This window comes from Oncorhynchus kisutch, linkage group LG2 (genome assembly GCF_002021735.2).
Source record: "Oncorhynchus kisutch isolate 150728-3 linkage group LG2, Okis_V2, whole genome shotgun sequence".
Classification (NCBI taxonomy): domain Eukaryota; kingdom Metazoa; phylum Chordata; class Actinopteri; order Salmoniformes; family Salmonidae; genus Oncorhynchus; species Oncorhynchus kisutch.
Window position 1 is genome coordinate 8,129,817 of NC_034175.2, and position 25,655 is coordinate 8,155,471.

The window sequence follows — 25,655 nt, forward strand, 5'->3', positions numbered from 1 at the left end:
ACTGCTGTTCACAAATGCTCTCCATCCAACCTCACTGAGCTCGAGCTGTTTTGCAAGGAGGAATGGGAAAAAATGTCAGTCTCTCGATGTGCAAAACTGATAGAGACATACCCCAAGCGACTTACAGCTGTAATCACAGCAAAAGGTGGCGCTACAAAGTATTAACTTAAGGGGGCTGAATAATTTTGCACGCCCAATTTTTCAGTTTTTGATATGTTAAAAAAGTTTGAAATATCCAATAAATGTCGTTCCACTTCATGATTGTGTCCCACTTGTTGTTGATTCTTCACAAAAAAATACTGTTTTATATCTTTATGTTTGAAGCCTGAAATGTGGCAAAAGGTCGCAAAGTTCAAGGGGGCCGAATACTTTCGCAAGGCACTGTATTTATTTATAGACCCACTTAAAACCAGAGATATATCTCTCTCCCTTTCCCTCTTGTCCCTCCCTCTATTCTCTCTCTCTTTATGTTCATCTCTCTTTTTATGTTCATCTCTCTTCATGTTTGTCTCTTATGTTCATCTCTGTCTCTATGTTCATCTCTCTCTTTATGTTAATCTCTCTCTCTATGTTCATCTCTATATGTTCATCTCTCTCTTCATGTTCATCTCTCTCTCTATGTTCATCTCTTTATGTTAATCTCTCTCTCTATGTTCATCTCTATATGTTCATCTCTCTCTTCATGTTCATCTCTCTCTCTAACACATGCACACACACTCTGTTCTTCTCTCCCTTCTCATCTCTACATTCAGATAACTGCCAAAATAAAGGAAACAATTAAGTAAATGAGAGATATAAAATATATTGAAAGCAGGTGCTTCCACACTGGTGTGGTTTCTGAGTTAATTAGTTAATTAAGCAGTTAACATCCCATCATGCTTAGGGTCATGTATAAAATGCCCAGTTGCCCATTATTTTGGTTAACATGGCTAGAAGAGCTCAGTGACTTTGAAAGAGGGGTCTCAAAGGAGCATAGGGGGATTAAAGGGTGTGTGTGTGTGTCTCAGTCACCAGATCCCAAACCAATTGAACACGTACGTGAGATTCTAGAGTGACTCATGAGACACCACCACCAACAAAACACCAAATTATGGAATTTTTCATGGAAGAATGGTGTCGCGTCCCTCCAATAGAGTTCCAGACACCTGTAGAATCTATGCCAATCTGCATTGAAGCTGTTCTGGCTCGTGGTGGTCCAACACCCTATTAAGACACTTTATGTTGGTGTTTCCCTAATTTTGACAGTTACCTGTACATCATCATACATCAATCCGCCATCTCTATTTTTCTCTCTCTCCCGGTCTACCGGTTTCTCCTCAAACCCCACCTTCAGATCTTCACAAAAACAACATCTCTCTCTGCCTGGAATACATTATTGATGGAGAGCAGTTCTGGCTTGGGTGTCCATTCAAACGTTCCGTCTGCCTGAGAGCACAGTCCTTCCTGATTAGGCTGTGCTTCTCTAACCGCTGCCCACCGACCGACACGCTCAACCACTTCAATCAATGGCTGGGCCCACAACGGCACAGCACGGCCCGATGCACCACAAAGGTCATTACCAGAGAATAGAGGCCACTCTGGTCACCTTACTACCATTAACCGAGGCTAACTGGGGCCAGTGCTACTGCTGGCACTTCCTATTTCACAGTGCTGGTGTTTACCTGGCATTGGGTAGGAAATTATGTGGTAAGAATGTGTACTTTAAAAGTACTTACATGAGATATTTCAAAATTAGGAAAACACCTTGTCTAGTGGTGAAACAAATAAGCAATTAATTGGTATTGCTGTGTAATTACCTTCTTATGTCTTACTTGATCATTTCTGTACCTTACAATAAAGATCATTTCTGTACCTCACAATAAAGATCATTTCTGTACCTCACAATAAAGATCATTTCTGTACCTCACAATAAAAGATCATTTCTGTACCTCACAATAAAGATAATTTCTGTACCTCACAATAAAGATCATTTCTGTACCTCACAATAAAGATCATTTCTGTACCTCACAATAAAGATCATTTCTGTACCTCACAATAAAGATCATTTCTGTACCTCACAATAAAGATAGTTTCTGTACCTTACAATAAAAAAAATGTCTGTACGTAACAATTGGATAATATAACACTCAACCTACAATGGTGGTTGTAATGAACTAATGGTATAGAATGCTTATGACGGTAGGCTATCATAGGAAAGAGATATGCCTGTCATAACAGGCCATGACACGTCCTAAAACAGAAGAACTACTGATATAAACGTGTTACAGTACATGAATCAGCTAAATGTTCATGTGACAGGGTATCATCTTCTCTGATGATTGATTTAGACGGACTGAGACGTCCTCGTGGTAGTGTTTAATCCTTCTAGAACACTATCCGTTATAGAACAAGCCATTCTAGTATTAGAGCACTGCTGGATGAAGTCAGGCTCTGATGACTACTTCCAGAGATGTGTCACCCACCATTTGCTATCTTTTCCCCTATAAAGAAATAGTTAGCTATATCAACATGACTATAAAATAAACAGTAGTGAAAGACGAGAAGAAGGGAGGCTATCATAGGAAAGAGATATGCCTGTCATAACAGGCCATGACACGTCCTAAAACAGAAGAACTACTGATATAAACGTGTTACAGTACATGAATCAGCTAAATGTTCATGTGACAGGGTATCATCTTCTCTGATGATTGATTTAGACGGACTGAGACGTCTTCGTGGTAGTGTTTAATCCTTCTAGAACACTATCCGTTATAGAACAAGCCATTCTAGTATTAGAGCACTGCTGGATGAAGTCAGGCTCTGATGACTACTTCCAGAGATGTGTCACCCACCATTTGCTAAATCAGGTTTCAGTGTCATTACTCCAGCTAACCTGGGGATGTGTTCTGGACATGGTGTCTCCATTGTCCTACTGCCTACAGCGTTGGTTCACGTCAGCTGGTATAGGCTAGTATAGCTCGTGCTCCTGGTGAGTCCATTACTTTGATTGCCATTTGACAATCTGTCTTTATGACAGCCTGCTGTGGAGCCTCATCGTCGATAGAAGACAAACACATCGATCCATCACGCAGCGACCTCCAGCAGCTTTTGTATCCAGCCGCACACGCAGATGGACAAGTTGAGTGCTTCTTGACAGAATCGGGTATTGATTGCATGGAAATAGTGGGGGCGTCATATTTTTCTGTGCATCTGACTTGACTGTCCTTTTTACCACCCTCTGTTCCTCACTCTCCCTCTCTCCTCCCCTCTCTCTCTCTCTCCTCCTCTCTCTTCCCAGGATTCATTCTGTTCGTCTGTTCTAGCTCTTTCTAGCCTTTCTCTCCTTCCTTCCTTCCTGGGTTTTCATCTTCCTACCTTTAGCTCTCTATTCTCTATTGATGTTGTCATCTGCTGTGTCTCTTCTCCTCTCACCGTGTTTCAGAACATTTCTAATTAAAGAGGAACAGACTCGTCTCCTGTGTTATTTCGGAAGTATTTTTTTATTTTGTCGTGCTTTGTATCTTTTCCCCTATAAAGAAATAGTTAGCTATATCAACATGACTATAAAATAAACAGTAGTGAAAGACGAGAAGAAGGGACAAATAGACACAGGAGACAAAGATAGAAAGAACTAGAGAGACAGAGTCAGAGAGAAGTGGAAAGACAGCAGTTTCTATAGAATAACCAAAAACAACGAACATGGGAGGTGTACAGTTATAACATTTACAATAATCATAACAGTAATAATAATAACAATCATAACAGTAATCATAATAACAATCATAATAGTCCAAATAATAACAAGAATTAATAAAAAATCAATAATACCTCAGGTATTTCATAAAGACAAATGAAACATTATTTTCATCTTTTCTTTTCTGTTTTGATCACTGGACACTAGTTTGTTTTTGTACCTCGAGGCTAATAATGTGTTAGTATAGTAGCTTCATAAAGCTTTCAATAGTCAACTGTTATTTTTCTCAATTTCTTAAAAGATTCATTTAAGTTATCTTACTGTTTACATTTTTATACAAATAAAGAATTCAGAGATGTGTGTGTGTGTGTGTGTGTGTGTGTGTGTGTGTGTGTGTGTGTGTGTGTGTGTGTGTGTGTGTGTGTGTGTGCTTGGCATTCAGAAAAATATCCATCATGTATTTTTCCTTATTCATTACTTTCCTTTCACTCATTTGTTTCTCTTTAAGACATTTTAACATTTTAATCCCTTTAAGGGCATTTAAAAATAATTATGATTTTCCTTAATGTGTCTCGTCGACTTATGTTCCCTTTCTTCTAACTCACGAAAGGAGACTGGCACTAATCCTTTCTTTATTGGCCAACAATAGAGGAGAGATAAAGACAGAGAGAGGGAGGGAGGGAGGGAGGGAGGGAGGGAGGGAAGAAGAGGACTAGAAAGAGAAGTGAAGAGGGAGGGAGGGAGGGAGGGAAGAAGAGGACTAGAAAGAGAAGTGAAGAGGGAGGGAGGGAGGGAGGGAGGGAGGGAGGGAGGGAGGGAGGGAGGGAAGAAGAGGACTAGAAAGAGAAGTGAAGAGGGAGGGAGGGAGGGAGGGAGGGAGGGAGGGAGGGAGGGAGGGAGGGAGGGAGGGAGGGAGGGAGGGAGGGAGGGAGGGAGGGAGGGAGGGAGGGAGGGAGGGAGGGAGGGAGGGAGGGAGGGAGGGAGAAGAAGAGGACTAGAAAGAGAAGTGAAGAGAGAGGGAGGGAGAAAGAGAGAGACAATTCAAAGAAGAGAAACAACAATTCTGTTCTGCGAGGAAAGCAGTCATTCTTAACAGGAAGGTTTCTAAATTACCCAGAAAACATTGGCAGACTCCCCAGAACGGACGGCAAATACAATACCTGGGTTGTCTGCAGAATTGACTGAACAGTTCAGATATACTTTATGAGACTTTCAGGGTAACACTCTGCAATGTTGTCAAATAATTATAGATGAGCTGCTCTCTGTGGGCTGATGTGCTTTGGCAATTTCAAGTAATCAAATTTAACATTCAAACTCAATAGCTTCTGGAAACCATACCGACCCCACCACATTTTTTCTCTCTCCTTCCTCTCTCTTTCTCCCTCCCTCTCCAATTACCACAGGGAAGGAAAGTGGGAAGGAAAGTGCTGAGGCTTTCTTTCTTGTTATCTCTTCTCTCTATCAAAATAATGACCCTATTATCACTTTCCCCTTTCTCTGCCATCCTCCCTCGCTCCTTCCTCCAGTACACCTACAGTATGGCACAGTTGTAATGTAAGGGCTGGACGGATCTCTCTTTCGGTCTCTGTTGTGGTCTGTGTTGTGGTTTATGTTGTGGTCTGTAATGTGGTCTGTGTGCAGTAGTATTACAGTCGATTCAAAAGGCCACCCGTCATGGCATGTTGGGGGAGGGGTGTGGGTTTTGGAGATGGAGGCTACAGTAGGTACTCCTTCTTGCCCTGACTGGCATCATTCCCATTGAGGAAAGCCTCCTGGACCTCCCCGTGCTCGTCCAACCCACTGGCCTCATGGGTAAGATATGAACCTGGGATAGGGAGAATGAACAGAGAGAGAAAAAAGGAGAGAGGGATAGAGAGGCAGAGAGAGATGCAAAGACAGAGGGGAGAGGAGGAAGAGAGAGTCAGAGAGAGAAGGTTGTGCAGCAGAGAGAGAGAGGCAGAGAGAGATGCAAAGACAGAGGGGAGAGGAGGAAGAGAGAGTCAGTATGCCCCCCTAGGCACAACTATGACAACATAACCAACAAAAACGGGTCACAACTCCTGCAGCTCTGTCGCACGCTGGGTATGTACATAGTCAACGGTAGGCTTCGAGGGGACTCCTATGGTAGGTACACCTATAGCTCATCTCTTGGCAGTAGTACTGTAGACTACTTTATCACTGACCTCAACCCAGAGTCTCTCAGAGCGTTCACAGTCAGCCCACTGACACCCCTATCAGACCACAGCAAAATCACAGTCTACTTAAACAGAGCAATACTCAATCATGAGGCATCAAAGCCAAAGGAACTGAGTAACATTAAGAAATGCTATAGATGGAAGGAATGCAGTTTGGAAACCTACCAAAAAACAATTAGGCAACAACAAATTCAATCCCTCTTAGACAATTTCCCGGGTAAAACGTTCCACTGTAATAGTGAAGGTGTAAACTTGGCAGTAGAAAATCTTAACAGTATATTTGACCTCTCAGCTTCCCTATCAAATCTAAAAATCTCAAATAGAAAACCGAAGAAAATTAACAATAATGACAAATGGTTTGATGAAGAATGCAAAAATCTAAGAAAGAAATTGAGAAACCTGTCCAACCAAAAACATAGAGACCCGGAAAACCTGAGTCTACGCCTTCACTATGGTGAATCACTAAAACAATACAGAAATACACTACGGAAAAAGAAGGAACAGCATGTCAGAAATCAGCTCAATGCAATTGAAGAATCCATAGACTCTAACCACTTCTGGGAAAATTGGAAAACACTAAACAAACAACAACACGAAGAATTATCTATCCAAAATGGAGATGTATGGTTAAACCACTTCTCCAATCTTTTTGGCTCTATAACAAAGAATAAAGAGCAAAAACATATACATGATCAAACACAGATCTTAGAATCAACTATTAAAGACTACCAGAACCCACTGGATTCTCCAATTACATTGAAAGAGTTACAGGACAAAATAAAAACCCTCCAACCCAAAAAGGCCTGTGGTGTTGATGGTATCCTCAATGAAATGATCAAATATACAGACAACAAATTCCAATTGGCTATACTAAAACTCTTTAACATCATACTTAGCTCTGGCATCTTCCCCAATATTTGGAACCAAGGACTGATCACCCCAATCCACAAAAGTGGAGACAAATTTGACCCCAATAACTACCGTGGAATATGTGTCAACAGTAACCTTGGGAAAATGCATTATTATTAACAGCAGACTCGTACATTTCCTCAATGAAAACAATGTACTGAGCAAATGTCAAATTGGCTTTTTACCAAATTACCGTACAACAGACCATGTATTCACCCTGCACACCCTAATTGACAATCAAACAAACCAAAACAAAGGCAAAGTCTTCTCATGCTTTGTTGATTTCAAAAAAGCCTTCGACTCAATCTGGCATGAGGGTCTGCTATACAAACTGACAGCAGCACCTAGAACTTATGCACAGATTCTGTCAGACCTGGGCCCTGACAGTAAATCTCAGTAAGACCAAAATAATGGTGTTCCAAAAAAGGTCCAGTCACCAGGACCACAAATACAAATTCCATCTAGACACTGTTGCCCTAGAGCACACAAAAAACTATACATACCTTGGCCTAAACATCAGCACCACAGGTAACTTCCACAAAGCTGTGAACGATCTGAGAGACAAGGCAAGAAGGGCATTCTATGCCATCAAAAGAAACATAAATTTCAACATACCAATTAGGATCTGGCTAAAAATACTTGAATCAGTCATAGAGCCCATTGCCCTTTATGGTTGTGAGGTCTGGGGTCCGCTCACCAACCAAGACTTCACAAAATGGGACAAACACCAAATTGAGACTCTGCACGCAGAATTCTGCAAAAATATCCTCCGTGTACAACGTAGAACACCAAATAATGCATGCAGAGCAGAATTAGGCCGATACCCACTAATTATCCAAATCCAGAAAAGAGCTGTTAAATTCTACAACCACCTAAAAGGAAGCGATTCACAAACCTTCCATAACAAAGCCATCACCTACAGAGAGATGAACCTGGAGAAGAGTCCCCTAAGCAAGCTGGTCCTGGGGCTCTGTTCACAAACACAAACACACACTACAGAGCCCCAGGACAGCAGCACAATTAGACCCAACCAAATCATGAGAAAACAAAAAGATAACTACTTAACACATTGGAAAGAATTAACAAAAAAACAGAGCAAACTAGAATGCTATTTGGCCCTACACAGAGAGTACACAGCGGCAGAATACCTGACCACTGTGACTGACCCAAAATTAAGGAAAGCCTTGACTATGTACAGACTCAGTGAGCATAGCCTTGCTATTGAGAAAGGCCGCCGTAGGCAGACATGGCTCTCAAGAGAAGACAGGCTATGTGCTCACTGCCCACAAAATGAGGTGGAAACTGAGCTGCACTTCCTAACCTCCTGCCCAATGTATGACCATATTAGAGAGACATATTTCCCTCAGATTACACAGATCCACAAAGAATTCGAAAACAAATCCAATTTTGAAAAACTCCCATATCTACTGGGTGAAATTCCACAGTGTGCCATCACAGCAGCAAGATTTGTGACCTGTTGCCACGAGAAAAGGGCAACCAGTGAAGAACAAACACCATTGTAAATACAACCCATATTTATGCTTATTTATTTTATCTTGTGTCCTTTAGCCATTTGTACATTGTTAGAACACTGTATATATATATAATATGACATTTGTAATGTCTTTACTGTTTTGAAACTTCTGTATGTGTAATGTTTACTGTTAATTTTTGTTGTTTTTCACTTTATATATTCACTTTGTATGTTGTCTACCTCACTTGCTTTGGCAATGTTAACACATGTTTCCCATGCCAATAAAGCCCTTGAATTGAATTGAGAGAGAGAGCGAGGAGGCAGAGAGAGAGAGAGAGAGAGAGAGAGAGAGAGAGAGAGAGAGAGATTGAGAGAGAGAGAGAGAGAGAGAGAGAGAGAGAGAGTCAGAGAGAGAGAGAGAGAGCGAGGAGGCAGAGAGAGAGAGAGAGAGAGAGTGAGCGATAGAGAGAGGAGGCATAAAGAGAGAAGGTTGTGCAGCAGAGAGAGAGAGGCAGAGAGAGAAGGTTGTGCAGCAGAGAGAGGGAGGCAGAGAGAGAGAGAAGGTTGTACAGCAGAGAGAGGGAGAGAAGGTTGTACAGCAGAGAGAGGGAGACAGGTGAAGGGGTGTGGAGGTTAGTTGTGACAGAGTAATATAATTCTTGTGACATTCTGTGAACCCATCAAAGCAATCTTTACCATATTGTTGAAGTCCTACCTGTGATTAATTATTAGTTCAGTTAGAATTAGGTCAGTACCAATTAACTATAGGCTCCTGGGTACGATATGAGCCTGACAGAGGGAGAGGGGGAAAGGAGAGAGAGGGCCAAGCATGGTGCAAATAGAGAGAAAGATAAGGGTAGAGAGAGGCACAGAGAGAGAGGGAGAGAGAGAGAAAGATAAGGGTAGAGAGAGGCACAGAGAGAGAGGGAGAGAGAGAGAAAGATAAGGGTAGAGAGAGGCACAGAGAGAGGGAGAGAGAGAAAGATAAGGGTAGAGAGAGGCACAGAGAGAGAGGGAGAGAGAGAGAAAGATAAGGGTAGAGAGAGGCACAAAGAGAGAGGGAGAGAGAGAGAAAGATAAGGGTAGAGAGAGGCACAGAGAGAGAGGGAGAGGGAGAGAAATATAAGGGTAGAGAGAGGCACAGAGAGAGAGGGAGAGAGAGAGAAAGATAAGGGTAGAGAGAGGCACAGAGAGAGAGGGAGAGAGAGAGAAAGATAAGGGTAGAGAGAGGCACAGAGAGAGAGGGAGAGAGAGAGAAAGATAAGGGTAGAGAGAGGCACAGAGAGAGAGGGAGAGGGAGAGAAATATAAGGGTAGAGAGAGGCACAGAGAGAGAGGGAGAGAGAGAGAAAGATAAGGGTAGAGAGAGGCACAGAGAGAGAGGGAGAGAGAGAGAGAAAGAACGGTGGGGAAGTTAGCTACGGCAGAGTAATATAATAAGAGAAAGTCAAACTATGAAACTAAATTCTATAACTTCTCTCTCATCTCATCATCAGTTCAGATTTTAAAGGGCCAGATACAGACACAGATTAAGCCTAGTCATGCTTTTTAGTCCAGGAGTAGGTTTAATTTGTATCCGGGAAACCTGCCCAACAAGCCCAATCATGTTCAAGCTGACGTATCACTGCAGGAGCCAATGGCAGTCTTCTCTTTGTTGATAGTCTGTCTGGTCAAGGCTTTGATTGGCACACTGGCAGCTACAGCAGGACAGAGACAGGGCCCTAATAGTGCTGTCTCTGTTCAATGATTGGTTGTAATGGCTCTCTCTATTTGCTGATTGGCATTCTGGCTGTATGGCCCCTCCCCTGGTCTTAAAGGTTCTATGGCCGGATAACTTTATTGGCACTGAAGGAGGAATCAGGGGGCTGCCAGAGACTGTTAAAGTTATGGGGGAGCGTGGGTAACTGTGTTTTTTTAAATTGATGTGCCCTGATACAGTAAACCATAGGGGTCATTAAACAACATGGTCGCGCATACATTTCCATCAACCCCCCTGGCCAAGATACAAGGTCATTTGTCATGTTCTGAAGAGAGAGAGGAAAGAGCGTGCCCTTTTCCTCCCCATCTCCCCATCTCATTCCATCCATTTGGGTCCATCTTTTATTTACTATTTTCCATTCACTGAGACAGATACTGTAAAGCGAGATGAGGCGTGACCATTGACAATTCATGGTAGTCTCACCTTTAATGGAATGCATATAACTTTTCAATAGTGTGAATGTCATCTGTGTGTGTGTGTTTCTGTGTGTGTGTGTTTCTGTGTGTGTGTGTTTCTGTGTGTGTGTGTTTCTGTGTGTGTGTGTTTCTGTGCGTATGTGTTTCTGTGCGTGTGTGTTTCTGTGCGTGTGTGTTTCTGTGTGTGTGTGTGTTTCTGTGCGTGTGTGCTTGCGTGTGCATAAGTGTGTGTGTTACCTTTCTGTCGGACAGAGCACCAGATGGTGATGATGAGAACACAGATGATGGTGAAGACCAGCAGAGCCAGAACGCCCCCTATCACAGCGTACGGTACTGCACTGTGGGTCTCAATCACTGCACCGGGGTCTGAGAGAGAGAGAGAGAGAGAGAGAGAGAGAGAGAGAGAGAGAGAGAGAGAGAGAGAGAGAGAGAGAGAGAGAGAGATTGAGAGATTGAGAGATTGAGAGAGAGAGAGAGAGAGAGAGAGAGAGAGAGAGAGAGAGAGAGAGAGAGAGAGAGAGAAATATATATGGGGCAAAGATATATGTGGAAGAAAGAGAGAAGGAGTATTAAATCAAAATTTGTACATCCCTGAACGGTGGGATCATCTACTGTATCTTTCACCATATCTGCATTATTACCCACAGAACACTGGAAGAGCTCAGACCAACAGAGCACAGAGCTCCGGTATACAGAGAGCACCTTGAGTCAGAGGCAAGTCTGTGTTTACACCACAGACACTCCCAGAATAAAGATTCATACAGGCTTGCGTTTGTTTGTTTGTTTTTGTGTTTGTGTGTGTGTGTGTGTGTGTTGTGTGTGTGTGTGAATACATAGTACCAACCCTGCCCAGGACACAAGGACACATAGGAATGGGCACGGTCCAAGAACTCTACCAGACTGGAATTAAAACAGGAACCATTAACACAATGCTAACAAAAGACCACAGCCACAGAGAGGTGGAGGATGGATGAAGGAAAAAGAGGAGGGGAGAGAGCAAAGACGACTTGCGAATGAGAAAGTGTGTGTGTCCGTCTATCTATCAGTGGCAGCACGGGCAAGACAGAAAAATAAAAGAGTGTAGAAGCGTCTGTTGAAGAGTCTGCCGGAGCAATATTTCATGACGGATGAAAAATTAAGCACTGCCTTCCCATGGTGCATTTCTCTCCCTCGCTGTGCCCAAAGCTCGGTGGGTAATGAGTGACAGTATAAAGGAGCCCGCCGTTCTCCCCACGCGCCCAATAACGCTCCCGCATCGCTCTCTCTGACATTCAAACACGAGGCACAGCAGGTGCACACCTCCTGACTGTCAGAAAGAGCAGAATAATGCCCTGCTCCCTCTGTTTCATCTCTCCCCTGAGAGATAGAGAGAGAGAGAGAGAGGGAGAGAGAGAGGGGGGGAAGAGAGAGGGAGAGAGAGGGGGGGAGAGAGAGAGAGAGAGAGATGGAGAGAGAGAGAGAGAGAGAGAGAGATGGAGTGAGTGAGTGAAGTGAGGGGTAGAAAGAGGGAGAGAGAAAGGAAGGGAGGTAGAAAGGTGGTGAGGGGGAGGAGAGTGGGAGAGAGAGAAGATATAAGAAGGAGAAGACGGGATATGGTGAGAGGTAAAAGAAAATAGGAAAATAAAGACCTGGAGAGTGAGGATGAAGGGGAGAGAGAGGACACACACACATGGACAGAAGAGATCCAGGTGGTGTCTCTGTGTTCTGTGTGATGACAGCCACTTACTCACAGTGGGAGACAGAGAAGCAGCTTGGCTTAACTGCCCTGCCATTGTGTGTGTGTGTGTGTGTGTGTGTGTGTGTGTGTGTGTGTGTGTGTGTGTGTGTGTGTGTGTGTGTGTGTGTGTGTGTGTGTGTATTTTCAGGGCCGGTTCCAGGCAAAAGCGACATAAGTGGTCGGTTAGGACCCCATAAGATTTTTTTTAAACCTTTATTTAACTAGGCAAGTCAGTTAATATAACAAATTCTAATTTTCAATGATGGCCTAGATTTTTTTTGTTGAAAAAAAAAAACTGAAATATCACATTGACATAAGTATTCAGACCCTTTACTGAGTACTTTGTTGAAGCACCTTTGCCAGTGATTACAGCCTACAGTCTTCTTTGGTATGACGCTACAAGCTTGGCACAACTGTATTTGCAGATCTTCTCAAGCTATGTCACGTTGGATGGGGAGCGTCCAGTCCGGGCTCTGGCTGGGCCACTCAAGTACATTCAGAGACTTGTCCCGAAGCCACACCTTGGCTTCGGCTGTGTGCTTAGGGGCGTTGTCCTGTTGGAAGATGAACCTTCGCCCCAGTCTGAGGTCCTGAGCGCTCTGGAGCAGGTTTTTATCAAGGATCTCTCTGTTCTTTCCCTCGATCCTGCGAGTCTACCAGTCCTTGCCGCTGAAAAATATCCTCACAGCATGATGCTGCCACCACCATGCTTCACCGTAGGGATGGTGACAGGCTTCCTCCAGACGTGGCACTTGGTATTCCGACAAAATAGTTCAGTCTTGGTTTCATCAGACCAGAGAATCTTGTTTCTCATGTTCTGAGAGTTCTTTAAGTGCCATTTTGTACTTTAAGTGCCATAAGTGCCAACTCTAAGCGGGCTGTCATGTTCCTTTTACTGAAGATTGGTTTCCGTCTTGCCACTCAAAACATATAGACCTGATAGGTGGAGTGCTGCAGCGATGGCTCCCCACAGAGGAACTCTGGAACTCTGTCATAGTAACCGTCGGGTTCTTGGTCACCTCCCTGACCAAGGCCCTTCTCCCCCGACTGCTTAGTTTGGCCGGTCGGCCAGCTCTAGGAACAGATTTTGTGGTTCCACACTTCTTCCATTTAAGAATGATGGAGGCCACTGTGTTCATGGGGACTTTAAATGCTGCAGATATGTTTTGGTACCCTTCCCCAGTTCTGTCCATCGACACAATCCTGTCTCGAAGCTCTACGGACAATTCCTTTGACTTCATGACTTTGTTCTGCTCTGACATGCACTGTCAACTGTGGGACCTTATATAGACAGGTGTGTACCTTTCCAGATCATGTCCAATTAATTGAATTTACCACAGGTGGACTCCAATCAAGTTGTGGAAACATCTCAAGGATGATTAATTGAAATAGGATTCACCTGAGCTCAATTTAGGGTGAATACTTTCCCAAACCACTATATATATATATATATATATATATATATATATATATATATATATATATATATATATATATATATATATATATATATATATATATATATATATATATATATATATATATATATATATATATATATATATATATATATATATATATAGTATTCACCCCCATTGGCATTTTTCCTATTTTGTTGCCTTACAACCTGGATTTAAAATAGATTTATGGGGGGTTTGTATCATTTGATTTACACAACATGCCTACCACCTTGAAGATGCAAAAGAAACACAGACCGGACAAGTAGATGTGCAATGGATTATGGTCATTGTAGTTAATTACCAATTCCCCCTGTATTTTCCGTATTCCTCAATCCCTGCTTGCTGTCCCAACTACACCTCTGTAGAAGTAGGCAACAAAGATTGGGTCCCTCTCTTCTAGAATGTGCAGGAAACTGTTCCTCTCCTCCTCACTCCATGACTCAAACTCTTGGGTCCAGAGGCGCAGTTGGCACTCAAATATATTTGGTGGGCTGTCCTTAACCTGTAGCGTATTGAGCGACTCAAAGAGGGTACACACATTCACTGGCACAGCGTCCCCAAAAGGTCCTGCAGAAACTGTTCCCTCTAGGCAGTGCCCCAGCTCAGGAACCATCGCAACACAACGCTGCTCCTGAAGAGTTACATAGGAGAGTGGCAGGGGCTCTCTGTCTGCTGTCTGCTGTCTGCTGCTGAGTTCAGAGAGGTACAAGAGAGGTTCTCCGAGAAGGGAGGCACGAAAAACCGTGGTACTGACCAAAAGTCTGCCAGGCTGGGTGAAGACGATCTGGACTGTGTGCAGCGCCAACCAGGCAAAATGTGTAGAATTGCAGAAAATTTGATTTACATCAGCAAAAATGTATCTCTGCCCCATGGCAAAATGAGCAACAATTGTATGAAATTTGTAATAATTTTTTCAAAGTTCTCTCCACCCCATGGCAAAATGTGTTGAACTGCAGGAAATCAACTTTAAAACGTACAACCAAATCTCACTTAGTGCCCCCAAAAGGCTAGAGCTGGCCCTCTGTGTGTGTGTGTGTGTGTGTGTGTGTGTGTGTGTGTGTGTGTGTGTGTGTGTGTGTGTGTGTGTGTGTGTGTGTGTGTGTGTGTGTGTGTGTGTGTGTGTGTGTGTGTGTGTGTATGTATGCGTGCATATACATGTGTCCGTGCATATGTGTCATTCCACCCACAGATCCTTATGTCCCTCACAGAAGTCCTATGGCCGTCCCATCCCTGGGTCTATAACAATAACACAGTACCTGTGTGCTCCCACCCAATGGGACTTACACACTGACACAGCCCCAACACTGAGTGGCCATAGCACAGCATCAGCCAGCCATTGATGAGAGTGGGGGAATGTGTGTGTGTGCGTGTGTGAGAGCGTGTGTGAGAGCGTGTGTGTGCGAAGGCCAGTTAAGGGCCTTCCTTTCCTTTCCTTTCCTTCCAGTTCTCTGCTGCCAATGACTGGAATTAATTGCAAAAATCACTGAAGTTGGAGACTTATATCTCCCTCACTAATTTTAAGCATCAGCTGTCAGAGCAGCTTACCGGTCGCTGCAGCTCTACACAGCCCATCTGTAAATAGCCCATCCAACCAACTACCTACCTCATCCCCATATTAGTTTTTGTTTTTCTGCTATTTTGCACACCAGTATTTCTACTTGCACATCCTCATCTGCGCATATATCACTCCAGTGTAAATTGCTAAATTGTACTTACTTCGCCACTATTGGCCTATTTATTGCCTTACCTCCTTACTTCATTTGTACACACTGTACACAGATTTTTCTATTGTGTTATTGACTGTACGTTTGTTAATCCCATGTGTAACTCTTGTTGTTTTTGTCACACTGCTTTGCTTTATCTTGGCCAGGTCGCAGTTGTAAATGAGAACTAGTCCTCAACTGGCCACCTGGTTAAATAAAGGTGAAATAAAAAGAAAATAAATGAAGGTTAAAGCAGACAAAGGGTGTCAGTGACAAGAAAAGGACAGAGAAGAGAGGAGGAGAAGAGCTGTTAAGAGGCAGTGATTGTGACCATGAAGGAAGGGAAGGATGGAGAGATGGAGAGGAGGAGTGTGTTAAAGGTGAGGGAGGGCTGTACGTTACCTCGGAGGTCCGGTGCGTAGCTGGGGGTTATGAGGAGGGTGATTGGGTGGGAGGTGGTGTGATGGGAGGTGGGAAGGACCATGGTAGTGACAGACACGTTCTCTACAACAGACAAGGCAAGGATAACACACTATACTCTACAAGACAATCATAGCTTTCTATGAAAGACAGGTTCTAGATCAGTGGTCACCAATCGGGTGAGAGCCATCGACTGGTCGATCTCCAAGGCATTCCTAGTCGATCAGCAATGTTTTCTGTAAAAAACCCAACGATAAAGCCTTTGTTTTTCAGCAGCCCTAGTGCCGGGAAGGCATTTTCAACCATGTCATATGTCTGAAGGTATAACTCCGCCTACCTGGCGGGCCCAGGGAGCTTATCAAGTACACCTATAGGCCTACCACTGGCCAATCAGATAGCTCAGAACACTGTCTGCAGTTTCCTCGAGCCATAGACTATAAAAAATAAACCTGCACATCAAATTTGATATAGTAAGATTTCAAAACTTTAAAAATAATGACAAGAGAGAGACTCAAAGAATAAAGCAAAGAGCTGCTGTTTTTATGTGTAAGTTCATGTTTAAGTTGTTATTCAGCTTGTCAACACTGTTCAACACTTTTATATGCCATAAAATGTGCATTCTCCCTACTTCCACTCACGCCACAACCAGCACTGCAGCTGCAATGAAGGAGTATAGAAGTGTTCCGATAAGCTTCCGTTTGTTATTATTAGTGGCTTGTGTCTTTTTTAATATCGAGGAATATTTCACATTCTCTGGACATAGGAGTAACAACATGATTTGGTGCATGAGGCAGAAATAATGCAGTGCGACTTGAGTTTCGCCATCAGCTGGAAGACTGTGTCCTGTTTTCTCAGCAGATTGAGTGAGATCGGAGGGAGGGAGAGCAGAGGGAGGGAGAGCAGAGGGAGGGAGAGCAGAGGGAGGGAGAGCGAAGGGAGGGAGAGCGGAGGGAGGGACAGCGGAGGGAGGGACAGCGGAGGGAGGGACAGCGGAGGGAGGGAGAGCAGAGGGAGGGAGAGCAGAGGGAGGGAGAGCAGAGGAAGGGAGAGCAGAGGGAGGGAGAGCGAAGGGAGGGAGAGCGGAGGGAGGGAGAGCAGAGGGAGGGAGAGCGGAGGGACGGTGTCGTGAGTCATGTGATAGACAGCCTCACCGCTGCTCCCTCCCTTCCCTCAGACTGACCATCAGATGCTCCCTCCCTTCCCTCAGACTGACCATCAGATGCTCCCTCCCTCCCCTCAGACTGACCATCAGATGCTCCCTCCCTTCCCTCAGACTGACCATCAGATGCTCCCTCCCTTCCCTCAGACTGACCATCAGATGCTCCCTCCCTCCCCTCAGACTGACCATCAGATGCTCCCTCCCTTCCCTCAGACTGACCATCAGATGCTCCCTCCCTCCCCTCAGACTGACCATCAGATGCTCCCTCCCTTCCCTCAGACTGACCATCAGATGCTCCCTCCCTTCCCTCAGACTGACCATCAGATGCTCCCTCCCTTCCCTCAGACTGACCATCAGATGCTCCCTCCCTTCCCTCAGACTGACCATCAGATGCTCCCTCCCTCCCCTCAGACTGACCATCAGATGCTCCCTCCCTTCCCTCAGACTGACCATCAGATGCTCCCTCCCTTCCCTCAGACTGACCATCAGATGCAGGCCATCAGTCCAGTAAGGGAGGGAGAGCAGAGGGAGGGAGAGCGGAGGGACGGTGTCGTGAGTCATGTGATAGACAGCCTCACCGCTGCTCCCTCCCTTCCCTCAGACTGACCATCAGATGCTCCCTCCCTTCCCTCAGACTGACCATCAGATGCTCCCTCCCTTCCCTCAGACTGACCATCAGATGCTCCCTCCCTCCCCTCAGACTGACCATCAGATGCTCCCTCCCTTCCCTCAGACTGACCATCAGATGCTCCCTCCCTTCCCTCAGACTGACCATCAGATGCTCCCTCCCTTCCCTCAGACTGACCATCAGATGCTCCCTCCCTTCCCTCAGACTGACCATCAGATGCAGGCCATCAGTCCAGTAATACAAATAAATACATTATTATGTTTACTCAGCTGTGCCTCACAAGAAATACAACACATGATCTATTACCAGTGTGATGATATACCTACATTTTAAAATATAATTTCAAAATGGTCTGCAGTGATAATGTTTTGGGACTATAGCCTACTGCACAAACCTCATTGATACAGAACTGGTTTTAATTGGTTAATGTTGCATAGGTTTATGTTTTTAAGTCATGTTTTTTTTATTTTATCTGAGAGGCCTCCCGAGTGGTGCAGAGGACTGAGACGCTGCACCGCAGTGGTAGCTGTGCCACTAGAGATCCTGGTTCGATTCCAGGCTCTGTCGCAGCCGGCCGCGACTGGGAGACCCATGGGGTGGCACACAATTGTCCCAGCATCGTCCGGGTTAAGGGAGTTCTTGTCCCATTGTGCACTAGCGACGCCTGTGGCCGGCCGGGTGCAATGTACACTGACATGGTCGCCAGGTGTACAGTGTTTCCTCCGACACATTGGTGCGGCTGGCTTCCGGGTTAAGTGGGCATTGTGTCAAGAAGCAATGCGGCTTTCCTGGGTTCTGTTTCGGAGGACGCACAACTCTCAACCTTCACCCTTCCCGAGTCCGTACGCGAGTTGGGACAAGACTGCAACTTACCAATTGGATACCACGAAATTGGGGAGAAAAATAGTTTAAAAAATAGATAATAATAATCTGAGCGGTAGATCTTGAGTCAGAAAAGGTTGGTGACCACTGTTCTAGATGGTATGGTTACTACAGACATATGATCTACTATGACATACATTTCTATAGAGTAGTAGCTAGGGAGACAGACATTGGCAAATTACATCGACACATTCACTATGAAACAATGGTTGGGATGCAGACATATTTTCTACCATAGACACATTGTCTATGACTCAGTAGCTAGGGAGACAGAAGACATTGTGTTTGATGGAAGCATTCTCTGTGGAACAATGTGTGTTGTGTTGGGACAGACACATTCAATATGAGACAATAGATTGGATACTGACACAATGGTAAAGTGAAATGCCTATTGAGACAGTGAGGGTACAGTTAAGTGGTTTTAAGTGACTGAGACAGTTGGATTGAGTGAGAGGCTGGGAGCACCGGGTGTGTGTGAGTGTGTGTGAAACACTTCATCAAACTGTCCATTTGAAACAGCAGGGTGCAGTAGAGATATGTTTCATCAAACCACTGTGTGCGCCTCTCTCTCACGAGCCATGCGCCACGCACGCACGCGCACACACACACTCGCGCACTCACACACACCTCGTTCTAGGGTAATTTATTGGTAACTACTCTTCTGTCTGCTCTCCCTCTCTCCCTCTTCTCCCTCTGGCCCTGAGACCCTCCATCTCTTCTTCCTCTGCCACTCCTCTTACATCAGCATAACCCTCACCCCTCTCTCCTCCTCCTCCTCTCCTCTTCCTTTCAGCCTGCCTTCATTCACTTGTCCACATCCTCCCCCTATCCTGTCAGTGTCCAACCTCAGCTTTCCTGTCACTTACTGTATGCAACACACAAGTGTGTATTTGTGTCATCCATGTGGGTATGCATACATGTGAGTCAGAGAGAGAACTTAAAACGGTTCTTCGGCTGTGAGAGAAAGAGTTGACTAAGGAATGGGTCAGTATGTGTGTGTGTGTGTGTGTGTGTGTGTCACCTGAGGCAGAGGGATTAATGGGCAGGGTCAGTCAGCTAATTAGTTGTACACTGATTCATCTCTTGACCATCAAAACTACATTCTGGGAAGACTTATAAATAATGACTTCTCTACCTCCAACATCCTCTCCTCCAACATCCTCTCCTCTCTCCTCCAACATCCTCTCCTCTCTCCTCCAACATCCTCTACTCTCTCCTCCAACATCCTCTACTCTCTCCTCCAACATCCTCTCCTCTCTACCTCCAACATCCTCTCTACCTCCAACATCCTCTCCTCTCTCCTCCAACATCCTCTCCTCTCTCCTCCAACATCCTCTCCTCTCTCCTCCAACATCCTCTCCTCTCTCCTCCAACATCCTCTCCTCTCTCCTCCAACATCCTCTACTCTCTCCTCCAACATCCTCTACTCTCTCCTCCAACATCCTCTCCTCTCTCCTCCAACATCCTCTCCTCTCCTCCAACATCCTCTCCTCCAACATCCTCTCCTCTCTCCTCCAACATCCTCTCCTCTCTCCTCCAACATCCTCTCCTCTCTACCTCCAACATCCTCTCCTCTCTCCTCCAATATCCTCTCCTCTCTCCTCCAACATCCTCTCCTCCAACATCCTCTCCTCTCTCCTCCAATATCCTCTCCTCTCTCCTCCAACATCCTCTCCTCCAACATCCTCTCCTCTCTCCTCCAATATCCTCTCCTCTCTCCTCCAACATCCTCTCCTCTCTCCTCCAACATCCTCTCCTCTCTCCTCCAAAATCCTCTCCCCTCTCCTCCAACATCCTCTCCTCTCTACCTCCAACATCCTCTCCTCTCTCCTCCAACATCCTCTCTACCTCCAACATCCTCTCCTCTCTCCTCCAACATCCTCTCCTCTCTCCTCCAACATCCTCTCCTCTAACATCCTCTCCTCTCTACCTCCAACATCCTCTCCTCTCTACCTCCAACATCCTCTCCTCTCTCCTCCAACATCCTCTCCTCTCTCCTCCAACATCCTCTCCTCTCTCCTCCAACATCCTCTCCCCTCTCCTCCAACATCCTCTCCTCTCTACCTCCAACATCCTCTCCTCTCTACCTCCAACATCCTCTCCTCTCTACCTCCAACATCCTCTCCTCTCTACCTCCAACATCCTCTCCTCTCTCCTCCAACATCCTCTCCTCTCTCCTCCAACATCCTCTCCTCTCTCCTCCAACATCCTCTCCTCTCTCTACTCAAAACTCCCTTCTTTCCCTCAGAGGCGATCCACCTCAACCTTAATCACTCTCCTCTCTCCCACGCACTCTTTCATTCCATTTCCACATTCCCTTGTACCTATTCCACTCCTCTATGAGCACTCTCTCTCTCTAAAGCTGATTTACTATGCGGCTGTACAGCCAGTCAGCACACCGCCAGGCATTCTCCTATCATATTGTTATTCTGTACACTCGCCACTCAGACACCTATATTCATGGCTGTTTTCCCATTTGCATGTTGAAGTTGTTGATAACGATGTTTCTCTCAAATATCATTCCTTAAACTAGAGAGATAAAACACTCCTGTATGATTGAACATTCCCTGTTTCTGTGTGTTTCTCTGTTCCGGTGCTGTAGTAGGCTATGCGTCACTCACAACACAAGGCTAAATGTCATCTAGCCGCTGGTCAGAAGGCCTCGTCCCTTACCGCTGCTCCACATTGATTTGGTCACAGCCTACACTACATTGACTTTCTCACTGTCATTAGAAGACTGTGCAGAGCCACAAGGGGGAATACACCACCTGGGATTCAGGTTTTTCACCTAATCTTTCCTGTTTCTCCTGCCCCTCCCCCCTCCTAACCACCGTCCCTCACTACCCCCCCCCCCTCCTAACCCCCCCTCACGCTCTCCTAACCCCCCCCCCCCCTCACGCTCTCCTAACCCCCCTCCCTCACCCTCTCCTAACCCCCCTCCCTCACCCTCTCCTAACCCCCCTCCCTCACCCTCTCCTAACCCCCCTCCCTCACCCTCTCCTAACCCCCCTCCCTCACCCTCTCCTAACACCCCTCCCTCACGCTCTCCTAACCCCCCTCCCTCACCCTCTCCTAACCCCCCTCCCTCACCCTCTCCTAACCCCCCTCCCTCACCCTCTCCTAACCCCCCTCCCTCACCCTCTCCTAACCCCCCTCCCTCACCCTCTCCTAACCCCCCTCCCTCACGCTCTCCTAACCCCCCTCCCTCACCCTCTCCTAACCCCCCTCCCTCACCCTCTCCTAACCCCCCTCCCTCTCTCTCACCCTCCCTCTCTTTTTCTTTAGTCATTCAATAAATAGAGGTATATTTTAATTAGTATCATAGCTCATTACTCTAACCACTGCACTCATCTTCCCCCACAAATATATCTCTGTATCCATCCCTCTAACCTTTTCTTTCCTCCTGTCTATTCTCTCTCTCTCTCCCTCCATCCATCTCCAACACTCTCAAAATTCAGTTATAATGGGCTTTATTGGCTTACAGCATTCCATTTCATCACAGCAGCTCAGTTGAATGACATACTGTAAGCAGACCCTCAGGGCGTTGCAGAGACAATCAGTAGCATTCTCCTCTGAGCTCTACCAGCAACATCACCACCATCCCACCACACCATCCCACCACCACGCCATCCCAACACACCACCACCACGCCATCCCACCACAACGCCATCCCACCACACCATCCCACCACCACGCCATCCCAACACACCACCACCACGCCATCCCACCACAACGCCATCCCAACACACCACCACCACACCATGCCACCCCACCACCACGCCATCCCACCACCACGCCATCCCACCACACCATGCCATCCCACCACCACGCCATCCCACCACACCATGCCATCCCAACACACCACCACCACGCCATCCCACCACAACGCCATCCCACAACACCATGCCATCCCACCACCACGCCATCCCAACACACCACCACCACGCCATCCCACCACAACGCCATCCCAACACACCACCACCACACCATGCCACCCCACCACCACGCCATCCCACCACACCATGCCATCCCACCACCACGCCATCCCACCACACCATGCCATCCCACCACCACAACACCATCCCAACACACCACCACCACGCCATCCCACCACAACGCCATCCCGCCACGCCATCCCACCACACCGCCATCTCACCACACCGCCGCCACGCCATGTCATCCCACCACATCGCCGCCATGCCATCCCACCACACAGCCACCACCACGTTATCCCACCACGCCATCTCACCACAAACACGCAATCCCACCACACCGCCGCCACGCCATCCCAACACACCACCGTTATACCATCCCACCACCACTCCATGCCACCACAGTGCCACCACACCACCACCACGCCATTCCACCACACCGCCACCACGCCATCCCACCACACCGCCGCCACGCCATCCCACCGCCATCCTACCACATCGCCGCCACACCATCCCACCACACCGCCGCCACGCCATCCCACCATATCGCCGCCACACCATCCCACCACACCGCCGCCACGCCATCCCACCACACCGCCATCCTACCACATCGCCGCCACACCATCCCACCACACCGCCGCCACGCCATCCCACCATATCGCCGCCACACCATCCCACCACATCGCCACCACGTCATCCCACCACAACGCCATCCCACCACACCGCCACCACGTTATCCCACCACACTGCCACCACGCCATCCCACAGCACCCACACCACACCATCTCACCACAACCACGCCATCCTACCAGACCACCGCCATCTTGCTCCTTAACAATGGTGGTGACTGCAACCAACCAACGCTCCATCCAGACTAACAACAATCTGATGAGTACAGGCTCCCTTGTGCATTCAGTTCACCCAAAACAAAACCTCATATCTATATTATATACGTACGTGGGAGCTTGACACGTGCACATGTATAATGCGCATGCACATCCACATTCTCACACACACAACACACACACATACACACACACACACACACCTGCTGAATAAAGATTTTGCGGCATTGGACCTGGCTACGCAGAGACTCACCAACCTCTAGCTCTCTCTCTGCTTTTCAAAGCATCGCCCAGCCTCGAAAAGCGAAAAGCTCCTGTCCTGATTTTGCGCTTCATGGCCACATCAGACACTAGATAACTCTGGGAGCTGGTTGACAGTGTGAGGGGTCGTTTTTCAGATCTGTCATAGTGAGCTGTTTTAGCCTTGCCCTGTCAGGCGCCCCACCCCAGTGCACCTTGGGATTTCCAGAGGCAAGCGTGGCTTATCCAACTTGGGCAAGCCCCTAACTGAACACTAACCTGGCTTCGACCTCTCTCCCTACTTCTTCTCCCCCACTCTCTGTCCCTCTTGGACTGAACAAGACAGGAACCCACCAGAGAGCTCTGAACTACAGTACACCCAGAAAAGATGGCAAACTACTGCCAAGGTGAGAAAAGTAGGAGGAGGGAAGCAGAGAGAGGAGGAGGAGGAGGAGGAGAGAGAACAAAGAGAGGATAAGATATATAGACATTTAGAGAGAAGGAGTGGGGTAAGATATATAGACATTTAGAGAGAAGGAGTGGGGTAAGATATATAGACATTTAGAGAGAAGGAGTGGGGTAAGATATATAGACATTTAGAGAGAAGGAGTGGGGTAAGATATATAGACATTTAGAGAGAAGGAGTGGGGTAAGATATATAGGCATTTAGAGAGAAGGAGTGGGGTAAGATATATAGGCATTTAGAGAGAAGGAGTGGGGTAAGATATATAGGCATTTAGAGAGAAGGAGTGGGGTAAGATATATAGACATTTAGAGAGAAGGAGTGGGGTAAGATATATAGACATTTAGAGAGAAGGAGTGGGGTAAGATATATAGACATTTAGAGAGAAGGAGTGGGGTAAGATATATAGACATTTAGAGAGAAGGAGTGGGGTAAGATATATAGACATTTAGAGAGAAGGAGTGGGGTAAGATATATAGACATTTAGAGAGAAGGAGTGGGGTAAGATATATAGACATTTAGAGAGAAGGAGTGGGGTAAGATATATAGACATTTAGAGAGAAGGAGTGGGGTAAGATATATAGACATTTAGAGAGAAGGAGTGGGGTAAGATATATAGACATTTAGAGAGAAGGAGTGGGGTAAGATATATAGACATTTAGAGAGAAGGAGTGGGGTAAGATATATAGACATTTAGAGAGAAGGAGTGGGGTAAGATATATAGACATTTAGAGAGAAGGAGTGAGGTAAGATATATAGACATTTAGAGAGAAGGAGTGGGGTAAGATATATAGACATTTAGAGAGAAGGAGTGGGGTAAGATATATAGACATTTAGAGAGAAGGAGTGGGGTAAGATATATAGACATTTAGAGAGAAGGAGTGGGGTAAGATATATAGAAAGAGAAAAACAGGAGGAAAGAGGGTAGTGAAAGAAAGAAGGAATAGGATTGGTTGACAGAGAGAGAGGAAGGGAAACAAAAACAAGAAGAAGAATGATCGAAGAGCCAGAAAAAGGAGGACCATTCTAGGAGACGGACGATAGAGACCGAGGAAGAAGAACCATTCTAGAAGACGGAAGATAGAGAACGAGGAAGAGGAACCATTCTAGAAGACGGAAGATAGAGACCGAGGAAGAAGAACCATTCTAGAAGACGGAAGATAGAGACCGAGGAAGAAGAACCATTCTAGGAGACAGACAATAGAGATCAAGGAAGAGAAGGGCATTTTCTTGAAGCGTGGACGTACTTCAAAGCCAGGCATGCCTAACTTGTGTTGCACAGTGAGAGAGAGAGTGTGTCTTTAGCTCTGGTGGTGGCTGACGATGGCTGCTCTGGCTAGATGAAAGGTGGCATTCCCACCCACCACCTCTCTCAACGGAGGATAGTTAGAGTGTTGTTTGATGCCTGCCGCTCCTGCCACCCGCCGCCACTGCTCAGGAGAGGGTAAGGAGGGAGGGGATTAATTGAGGAGGGGAAGGGGGAGTATGAGGGGGCGCAGCCTAAGGCAACCCAAAATGTTACGCAACCACCCCCCTCTGTCTCCTCCTCCTACACTCTCTCTGATCTTCAGATGTGAAGGCTGCAGTGAAAGGAGTAACCACTAGGGGGCCACACCCATGGGGTACACTGACTATACTGACTACAGATGCTGAGTTAACAACTCAACCCCTAGCCCGACCCCCTCACACTCTCACATCTGTGAAGCATAAACAACTGATGAAGAGACTCACGCTTTTGATGTCTACATCTGTGTCTGTGATACGCTTCTGGTGTCTCATTC

At 46.3% G+C, this 25,655-nt stretch overlaps 1 protein-coding gene across 5 annotated transcripts in view; it reads right to left on the reverse strand.

The window, feature by feature from the left end:
* Nucleotides 1-4,631: 4,631 nt before the first annotated feature.
* The window catches only part of LOC109900811 (cell adhesion molecule 4), a 101,885-nt gene continuing 80,861 nt past the window's right edge, over nt 4,632-25,655 (reverse strand). For 2 of the 5 annotated variants that reach the window (XM_031802556.1, XM_031802584.1), the window contains exons 7-9: nt 15,708-15,809; nt 10,663-10,791; nt 4,632-5,498 (exon numbers count right to left, since the gene is read on the reverse strand). In XM_031802556.1, the coding sequence (XP_031658416.1) occupies nt 5,389-5,498; nt 10,663-10,791; nt 15,708-15,809 (341 nt within the window). In that variant the 3' untranslated portion in view covers nt 4,632-5,388. Of the gene's footprint in view, nt 5,499-8,491; nt 8,541-8,966; nt 9,041-10,662; nt 10,792-15,707; nt 15,810-25,655 lie in introns of all 5 variants that reach the window. The other 3 variants (XM_031802560.1, XM_031802569.1, XM_031802576.1) reach the window with 3 other exon arrangements.